The following is a 10,000-nucleotide window of genomic DNA, read 5'->3' as shown; positions in this document are numbered from 1 at the left end:
CACAATTTATTTTTACACTGTTTCAAAGCACAAAACCTGTTTCTGAGATTCTGAGATGTGATGGATTTAGAAACATGTACAGTGAGTGCACTACAGTTCATCTCTGTACAGACAACGTGTAAAAACCAAAGTGAGAGAAGTGAAAAACACTGACGATGGATGGACAGCCAGCCAGACAGCCAGCCAGACACGGCCAGACACGGCCAGACACAGCCAGACAGCCAGAGACACAGACAGATTGGTAGATGATGGTTGGATGGATGGATGGACAGACAGACAGACACAGACAGATTGAAAGATGGATGGATGGGTAGATAATGGATAGATAGGTACATAGACAGATGGGTAGATGATGGATGCATAGATAGATAGATAGATAGATAGATAGATAGATAGATAGATAGATAGATAGACAGATACGTTCGTACGTACATACATACATACATACATACATACATACATGGATGGATGGAGGGCTAGATGGGTAGATGGATGGATGGGTAGATAATGGATAGATAGGTACATAGACAGATGGGTAGATGATGGATGCATAGATAGATAGATAGATACGTTCGTACATACATACATACATACATACATACATGGAGGGCTAGATGGGTAGATAGATGGGTAGATGATCGATAGATAGATGATGGATAGATACATGGATAAATGGATGGAGGGCTAGATAAGTAGATGATTGATAGATGGATGGATGAATTGAAGTGAGTTACTCTGCATATTTCGCAAAAAGTCCCTCACTATTAGAGTTTCTTATTTATTAACAACTTGTTGCACCTTTTTACAATTTACTGTGGAACGTTTCTGAGAACAAGCTGTTGCTATAGAAACAGATGTATTAATAATAATCTGTGCTGTGGTATTTGAAGCAGTAAAGCCACTCGTGTACCTGTGAAACATGCTATAAAGTGTATCTTCTAAATCACTCTTACACACCAGACAGAGCTGAAATTGATCTAAAATCCAAAAGAAGACGAAATTCTGAGAGTAAAGAGACTTGAGATGAGAGGAGGAGGCCGGACAACACGTAAAGATAAGTGTAACGTGATAAACAGCATTCACGCAGATCGGTCCTTAAAGGGGTGGTAAAACACGATTTCACTTCTAACTTTAGCTAGTGTGTAATATTCCTGTTTGAGCATAAACAACATCTGCAAAGTTACAACGTTCAAAGTTTTAAGCAAAGGGAGATATTTGCTTTTAAAGAAATCCATTTCTAAGGACTACAGCAAATGGCCGGTAAGGACTACACGACATTCCTCCAGGGTTGCTGACGTCACTAAGCCCGATATTTACATAAACCCCTCCTTCGTGAATATTAAATAAGACTACTGGTAAAGGTAAGGGGCGTGACGTTTCCGAAAAAAGTGCACTAGGCGGTTAGCGAATCACAACACACTGGGCCAGCTAACCAATCTAAGCCCATTGCTATTTTTGAGGGACTTTCTTCATAGAACCCGGAAACCATCAGACCATTTTACAAGGAGGGACAGAGCAGTGTAGAATAAAGGTAAAATATATGAAAAATAATAAAAAATTTTAAAAAACAAAGCATGAACACATGTTACAGTGCACCCCACAAACACAATCAAGCCTTTGAAAAAACGTGTTTTACCACCCCTTTAATGTCTGATTATGAAACGCACTAAGTCACTTCCCTGACTCTCCACAAGATGGCAGTACTGATGATCTCATACATTACATAATAGCTCATGTTGGTGTTAATTTAAGGGTCGTTGTCAGAGCAGCCTCTCGTTTGGCTGTGTGCTGCTTGTCTGTGTGGGGAACAGGAACAGCAGGACAATGTAATCACTCGTCTCAGGCCGGGTCCTTATTTGTTGAACAACAGCGTTGTGTGCTGTCGTGTGATAAGAACTTTAAAGTGCTTTCACACACACACACAGTGCTGAAACGATCCATGGTGTGTTTTATGCCTCGGTCCTTTTCTGCGTCAACGTGATTACAGGGAGAAAGCAAATTGATTCTGAATCGACTCCAATGTAGAACGTGAATCAAATATGACCTGTTAAAGTTTTATAGGTTTGAGATGCTGAGCTAAAAGTCCAAGCTGTAGAAGTGTGGAAATGTTATGGAGATTTGGAAAGATGCAATGTTTTAAACTGGTGGTTTAGGTAATGAATCCTTAAATGATTCATGATTCATTTTCTCAATTTATTTAGCACTGATTCTGCTCTACATGTTAGTGATGTTTGTTTTTATTTTTTAGTTGCTGTGACCAACAAAGTTCATTATTTTGTGCAGCATGAAACCAAACCAAACAGCAAAAGAATCAAATGAATTTTACTTTGATTCAGCTTCATCAAACGATTCATTAATAGATGTTAAGGTAAAATAGGTGAAGGTTTCTATTTAATATCTCAGTGTTTACACAGTACTCTCATTGTTTCCCCCGCCTAGCTGAAGATGCTTTCCTTTCGGCCATAATCAACTACACCAACAGCTCGACTGTGCACTTTAAGCTCTCTCCTACTTACGTCCTGTACATGACCTGCCGCTACGTGCTGTCCAGCCACTACAGACCCGACGTCAGTGCCTCCGAGCGGACGCACAAAGTCATCGCCATCGTCAACAAGATGGTGAGCATGATGGAAGGAGTGATCCAGGTGAGTTCCCGGCTTCGATTTCATCCATCAACGAATAAAAGAAACGTGACACACTACCTCAAATGTAGCATGGCTAATGGAGCTAAGAAGGCAGTTTAGCATTATTACGCACTCAGCACACACTCTGGAATACTTTATTTGGATAACATAAATATACGAGTCACATTGTATATGCATTACTTAGGCCACGCCTCTGTGTCATACACCAACATGCAAGAAAGCCTGTTTGAGTGTGCGCCGATGCTAAACCATCAGTTAGCAGCATTAGCCTTGTAGCGTAAATGCTGTAATTGTCATAGCAGCTCATGTAGGTGTAGGCCGACATACATCGCAGCTCAAAAAACGTGTGTGTACGTCTGTGTGTTTTCCCTTCCCCTCCTGTCCATTTAAACTTTGCAAAGTTTAGGAGCGGTGACTCACACAGCCTGTGATCTCGCGCCAGAAGAATGAAACAACCACCGCAAGTTTATTTACTCTGCCGTTTAGCCACCCGAGTCGTAGGTGGCCTGTCCTGCTGTGTGGCAGAAGTAAGAGGGTTATAAATAAAGAGAGTTCAAATAGTAAACAGGTCCTTGCATGTCTGGACTGATCCAGTGCCAGAACATGGAGAGAGAATACACACTCACACCAGGCGCGTACTTGTGGCATCGGTGAGGTGCCACATGTCTGGGCAGAACTTTTACTCCTCATAAAAAACACTTTTAAAGCCTCAAACCAAAGTCTGAGACCGTTTCCTTATCATAAAGGTTAATCCTGCGTTCACGCTAGTAATCAATAAGTCACTGCACTTGTTACATGTGCATCGTGTGGGTGTGGCCTGTTCAGTGGGTGTGGCCTGGTGTATCTGTTATAAACTCTGTATCTTAATCCATGTACTCAAGTACTTAAGACAGTTACAGCTTTTTTTTTTAATTTTTTTTTTTTTTTTTATACAAAGTCTGTAAATGAAGTTTTTAAGAGAAACGATAACGTATAAGAAAGAGCTTATATTTTAGTACCGTAAACCTGGGATTCGCCTGTTGCTAGCAATTACAGAGAACACCACCAACCCCGACCAATCAGAATCAAGCAGTTATCGAGCGACTGTGGAAGCGGTATCCTGCCGCGATGCTTGATGGCTCCTACACAAAAACAAAAAATAAACTGGTTACTGTCCTGGTGTCTAATGTCAGGTCAGGAAGGGACGGTGTACATTTGTTTTGTGTGTGTGTGTTTACATGTCTGTGATATCTCTGTCCATGCCATGGCCGTTGTTGTTGTTGACAGTCTCTCTCTCTGTCCTGTCGGATGTTTGTTCCCCCTCTTCCCACTCCTCCTCTCTCTGCAGGAGATTGCTGAAGGTGACCAGGTAGGAGACTGTAATGCCAGGGAGAGCTGTCTGTCTCTCTGTCTGTCTCTCTCTCTCTTTCTCTGCTCATTATCCCCTCCTCCTCCTCCTCCTCCTCAGTTAGCTTGGCTTAGTCTTACATGCCTTGGCCCCTCCCATAACGGAAACTTTGCCAATAATCCCTCCTCCGGCAGCTGGACATTAAAAACCAAACAAAACAATAATAATATTAAACCCGAGCGTAACCCTTCATTCAGCTCCAACCTGGACCATGAGATACTAAAACTCCGATCTCTGACTGGCAGCATTTTAATTCTGGCATCTTCATGTTACCTTCTGCTTCCTGCATTTCAGTGTGGATGCGAGACAAGCTCGTGTTCTGTTGCTTTTTTTATTTTTTTTCTTTTAAAATATATTTTTTGTTGTTGTCTGTGGTTAATATTTTTGTTCTTCTGAATGCATTCTATGGCTGAAACCAGAAGGGGTGGGGTGGGGGGGAGGTGGTAGCCGTCGCCGTCAGGGGGAAAACGTGTGTGTGTGGTGTGTATGAGTGTATGCAAGTGTGTGTTTGTGGTATACACAAGGTTCCAGTTCAGAAAGTGTGTTTTTATGTGTCCTGGGCCGTGTGTATCCCTCCTCGCTGTGTACTGGGGACATTAAACTCCACAGCAACCAGACACCGCTCGATAAAGGTCCTAAATTCCTTTATCGTGCTTTTTCCACTACACAGGAACCCCTGGTACTTGAGGTTCTAGACCTGCGTCACTGGGGGGTCATAAACCCAGATGATGTACCGATGTACTTACTCAAGCAAAAAACACTTCATGCTCTAAACATTACTTGCAGCTTTACTTGCGTACAGGAAAAGTGGGCGGAGCTACAAGGCGAGTTCAAGACGGCTGACCGAACGTCTTTTACACGAGTCCCCTTTTAACACTGACCCTAGACTAGCGTACATGGGGTGTAGTGCGTCATGTGGGACACGGCTTAGGTCATGTTTTCAGAAACAGCGGTTATCATGACGACAGTCACAACGCTACAGCCGTTATGGTGCAGGAAAGATGTCGAGGTTCACAAAAGTTGGTTAACCAGCTTACAGAATATCGAACAATAAATCTATACAGCTGGTTACTGTCATGAGAAAATTAAAATAAAATATTATTTTAAGGAACTTCATTAAGGGAGAATAAAGTCTCAAGAAAAAAAAAATCCATAAAATAAGACAAAAGGAAAAAGTGACGGCACCCTGTATAAGCAGGAAGAGTTAGTGTGCATCTGTGGCAGCTGTTACGCTGCAGTGGCTGAGCTGCATTATTGCACATTTTAGCTCTTTCACTGTTGTTTTTTTAGCTTTCATGAGCTCTAAAGTTCTGGTTGTGGCTCCATGTCAATCAGCTGATTTGTGATCAGTGATTGGTGTTTGTCAGCATACACACGTGTGTATGAAGAAAATCGGTAAGAGCGTTTTAAATCCGCTGGAAACCGTTAGTTTAGACACACACTTTTATTCACAGATCTATTTTTTGATCGGAAAATCTTCAAACACAGAAGCAGACTGTTACTGAATGAAGTCCTGTTCATGTTATGGAGCTTCCACAGTAGGTGGAGCTCTTGATTTATTTCCTGTGACTGTTGATGCCTTTATGCCGTTATTCCAAGTAGCGTTATTTCATCCACGTGGACGTGGTCTTCAATATCGGATACTCGGCTAGTTCTGGAACTGTTGCAGTGGAAAAAGACCAAAATGAGATAATTTCTGCTCAGTGGAGAGGTTACAGCAAGTTAGTCCCGGATCTGCGGTGTCTGGTTGCGAGGGAGCTAGGGTGGTTCAGACAGGGGCTCACGTCTGTCCTGGGACTGCTGCTGCTTCTTGTGGCTGTGAGAACCCCTCTCCTGGCCCTCATGAGTTTGTTCCTGTGCCATGGCTAACACACGGTCTCTCTTACAGAAGCAGAAAAACATCGCTGGCGCTCTGGCCTTCTGGATGGCCAACGCCTCGGAGCTGCTCAACTTCATCAAGCAGGACAAAGACCTGAGCCGCATCACGCTGGACGCCCAGGACGTCCTCGCGCACCTCGTACAGATGGCCTTCAAGTGAGTGACGCAAAAAAAAAAAAATACTGGTTTATGCTAGCAATGTCAAATTTATTCAAAACTCTACTATAATACTGTTGGGTTCAGATTTAATGCCAAATACATCTGAGTGTGAATTATTCTAGGCAGAGTTAAACGTTAACTGCAGCTCTACAATGTGTGTTTATATCACGGCATTCACTAAATTCCAGGGGTTTCATTACCACGACGTAATGTGGGCATGTTTCCAGAGGTTTTGGAAAAACACCCTCTTTCAAAAAAAAACAGCATACTACGAAGGACAAAACAGTCATACAGGTAGATTTATTTTAGAAAACAAATAAACAACCAAAAACTATGGTTAGGGTTAGATTATCAAATAGGCCACGCCTACCCGATGACGCAATATCTGTTACGCTGTTCTGAAATCCCTGGAAATAAGTGCCTGCCTTTATATCACATCACACACAGAAAATACTATGGACCGTGTCTCCTGTCTCCTGTCAATCACAGCAACCCTAGTTTAACGTGTTTCCTCTCGGAGTCTTGCGTTACGGACCACCCCTCATGAGGGAGTAGTGCTGCATCGTTATCTTTCGGTTTGCATAAAATTATTGCATCAGTAACTCCACTCACTTCATCACCCATCCTGTAAAAGTGACATTAAAAGCACATGATTTGCATCTGTTTTGCATCTTTGTTTAAATAATTTTTAAACATGTCGCTACAATTCCAAATTAATGTGTTAAAAAAAGTGTTTTTTTTTTCTCCAAGTGTTTTTTTTGTCCAAGTTCAAAAATTGTGTTTGTGTTATGTTTTATTTTTGTGTTTTATTTTCCCTCCCTTCAGGTATCTGGTTCACTGCCTGCAGTCAGATCTGAATAACTACATGCCGGCGTTCCTCGACGATCCTGAAGAACAAAACCCACAGAGACCCAAGATCGGTGAGACACACACACACACACACACACAGACTTCATTCCAGATTGTTAGTCAGTTTTAATAAATCTTGTTCATGTGATGCCTAATAAGTGTTAATAATCTAGCTGAAGGAGCAAATTCTCCTTGAGCTCAATAAAATACAGCAGATCAGCTGAAGTGAATTGCATTTCTGTCTAATCAAAAGTCTGTCATTTAAGTTTAAGATTATTTTGCACAACAATTTTAATATCTGAATTTAAGGATGTTTTTTTGTTGAAATTATTAAATTAATTTAGTTTTTTTTTAGCCTTATTTTATTGTTAGATTTTGATCATTTTTATAAGTTGTAGGGTTTTTATTGTTATTTTTTCAGATATATTATTTTCCAAATGAATATTTATTTTAATTACAGACTCTTTTTTTTTATATATATATATATATATATATATATATTTTTAGAATATCGAGATTTTTTTTTTTTATTCTATATTATAATTGTCTTTTTTTGTCAATCATTTTTAATCCAGTTTTAATTGAAATAAAGTTAAATTAAAGGATAATTACCAGAATACTTACCTATGAGATACGAAGCGGCCGTGTTGTGACCGTGTCCTCCTTGATTCCTGTGCCTCAGAGGACGTGCTGCACACGCTGACGGGCGCCATGTCTCTGCTTCGACGTTGCCGTGTGAACGCGGCCCTCACTATCCAGCTGTTCTCGCAGCTCTTCCACTTCATCAACATGTGGCTGTTCAACAAGCTGGTGACCGAATCAGACTCGGGTCTGTGCTCGCACTACTGGGGCGCCATCTTGCGGCAGCAGCTCAGCCACATCGAGGCCTGGGCTGAGAAACAGGGTCTGGAGCTCGCTGCCGACTGCCACCTCAGCCGCATTGTGCAGGTACACACACACACACACACACAGTAACTGGAGATGTACTAGCACTTTAGCAACACCTCATGAAATCAAGTGCACACACTTATAGAGCTGATCAGCACACGTTTCGTCTAAAACACACCGGAACCTGGAAATGGATCAGCTTTTATCCAGCCATCTTGCCCTCAACCCTGACCAGTTCTCCACAACATAATGCTCCCACCACCATGCTTCAGTGGGGGATGGTGTTGTCAAGGTGATGAGCAATATCAAGGGCAAAAAACAAAGTCTTAACTTTTAAAGGTGGGGTGCACGTTGTTTAAGAAATGCTTCAGAAAACTGAGTCAGGCCGACAAACAAAACAAACGTCTAGCCAAGTAGCAGAAAGGGGCGTGTCTTGTCAATATGTGGTGGAGAGAGTTTTCAGTGCACATGTGTGACATTAGCAGAAAGCGGTTGAAACATTGACATGGCGGATAAAAATGAAAAGTGAAAAAAGGCTTGCGATAAGGCAAGAAGTAGGACCCGTGTTAATATAGGATCAGCTTTCCAGTGCTGGAGAGAACTGAACGTCTTCCACGTGAAACGGAGCTAAACCTTTCACGGTACAACACACAGTACTACAAAAACACATCTGTATTACCATAGTATTACTCATTGTGTTCATTTATTGATAAAAATATACCCTCGGCCAGCTGCCCCAACAGGTTCCCCCATAATAGTTGCCTGGGTTACATATGTATGTGTGGGGCGGAGCTATCAAAACAGGGGTGACACCCATTTGGGTTAGGGGTGTGTTTGTTTTGGTGATTTCAAATGTCAACATTGGCTTTCAAACATCGTGCACCCCACCTTTAACTGTAGTCTCCAACACAAAATGTTTCTTACGGCTTCCTTATTCGCACGATATCTTGTGGTTTTGTAGGATTTATCTGGAATTCTTCAAACCCGCAGATTTTGGACCGGTTCCATACAGGCTAAAGGTCACCACATGATCAAATGTGTGAAATCTTTTATTTATTTTTTTATTTTTTCTTCAAACACTTGCTTGGTGTTTTTCATCCAGAGACTATTTACGTGGACATTTTTTCTGAACTTGTCTCCTATTGTTAACAGTGGAGGCTTTTAATTGTTTTTCTAACCGAACCCCTCGCTGCTGCTGCTTTTCCAGAACTTTTGTCCCGGACTTGCTTTTATAGCTCTCTGAGGTTTACGCCATTCTGTTTAGTTTAGGCGTGTTCTCTGATAAACTCTCACAGGAACAGGTGTATTTATATTTATACTGAGATCATGTAACTGATCGCCACTGATCATTGCTTATGTGATTTGGAATGGCAACAAAACTCATTTAGGGCTTTTAAGTAAATAATTTAACACAATATTGTTTTTTTCCCATCGGTATTGTGAGTTTTGTTTAGATTCATGGTCATTTTGAGCTCTTTGTTCCTGGTTAGATCACCACAAAATATCTATAAATTGTTCTTGTACTTATTGTCTGCTATCTCGTGATGTCTTGTGTTTCCAGGCAACGACTCTTCTCACCATGGACAAGTACTCCGTGCAGGACGTCCAGAACATCAACAACACGTGCTTCAAGCTCAACTCTCTGCAGCTCAACGCGCTCATGAGTAACTACCACTGTGCCCCGGACGAGCCATACATCCCCCCTGTGAGTGTCGCTCCTGTCGTCCTTCTCACTCCTCCTGAGTCACTGAGTCACACCAGGCGCTCTGTTGCCGACGCAGAAACACTGTGTTGTCTTTACTTTCACACAAGCTAAATCTGAGCTGAGATTTCTTGAAAATCGATGAAATTAAAATAAAATAAATTTTAATTCACCCGACTAAAGATAATTAACATCTCTCTCTCTCTCTCTCTCTCTCTCTCTCTCTCTCTCTCTCTCTCTCTCTCTCTCTCTCTCTCTCTCTCTCTCTCTGTGTGTCTATCTCTATCTGTCTCTCTCTCTCTCTCTCTCTGTCTCTCTCTCTCTCTCTCTCTCTCTGTGTGTCTATCTCTCTCTCTCTCTCTCTCTCTGTGTCTATCTCTGTCTCTCTCTCTGTGTGTCTATCTCTATCTGTCTCTCTCTCTGTGTGTCTATCTCTATCTGTCTCTCTCTCTCTGTGTGTCTATCTCTATCTGTCTCTCTCTCTCTGTGTCT

The 10,000-nt window shown here is 41.7% G+C and overlaps 1 protein-coding gene across 17 annotated transcripts in view; it reads left to right on the top strand.

The window, feature by feature from the left end:
- Window positions 1–10,000, top strand: part of afdna (afadin, adherens junction formation factor a) — a 100,436-nt gene that overhangs the window by 56,267 nt on the left and 34,169 nt on the right. For 11 of the 17 annotated variants that reach the window (XM_060866158.1, XM_060866167.1, XM_060866157.1 and 8 more), the window contains 6 exons: window positions 2,440–2,645; window positions 3,973–3,993; window positions 5,921–6,066; window positions 6,895–6,989; window positions 7,601–7,866; window positions 9,368–9,511. In XM_060866158.1, coding sequence (XP_060722141.1) covers window positions 2,440–2,645; window positions 3,973–3,993; window positions 5,921–6,066; window positions 6,895–6,989; window positions 7,601–7,866; window positions 9,368–9,511 — 878 coding nt within the window. The remainder of the gene's footprint in view (window positions 1–2,439; window positions 2,646–3,972; window positions 3,994–5,920; window positions 6,067–6,894; window positions 6,990–7,600; window positions 7,867–9,367; window positions 9,512–10,000) is intronic. The other 6 variants (XM_060866168.1, XM_060866160.1, XM_060866172.1 and 3 more) reach the window with 1 other exon arrangement.

Source organism: Tachysurus vachellii, chromosome 3 (genome assembly GCF_030014155.1).
Source record: "Tachysurus vachellii isolate PV-2020 chromosome 3, HZAU_Pvac_v1, whole genome shotgun sequence".
Classification (NCBI taxonomy): Eukaryota; Metazoa; Chordata; class Actinopteri; order Siluriformes; family Bagridae; genus Tachysurus; species Tachysurus vachellii.
This window is presented reverse-complemented; position numbering and strand designations above follow the sequence as displayed.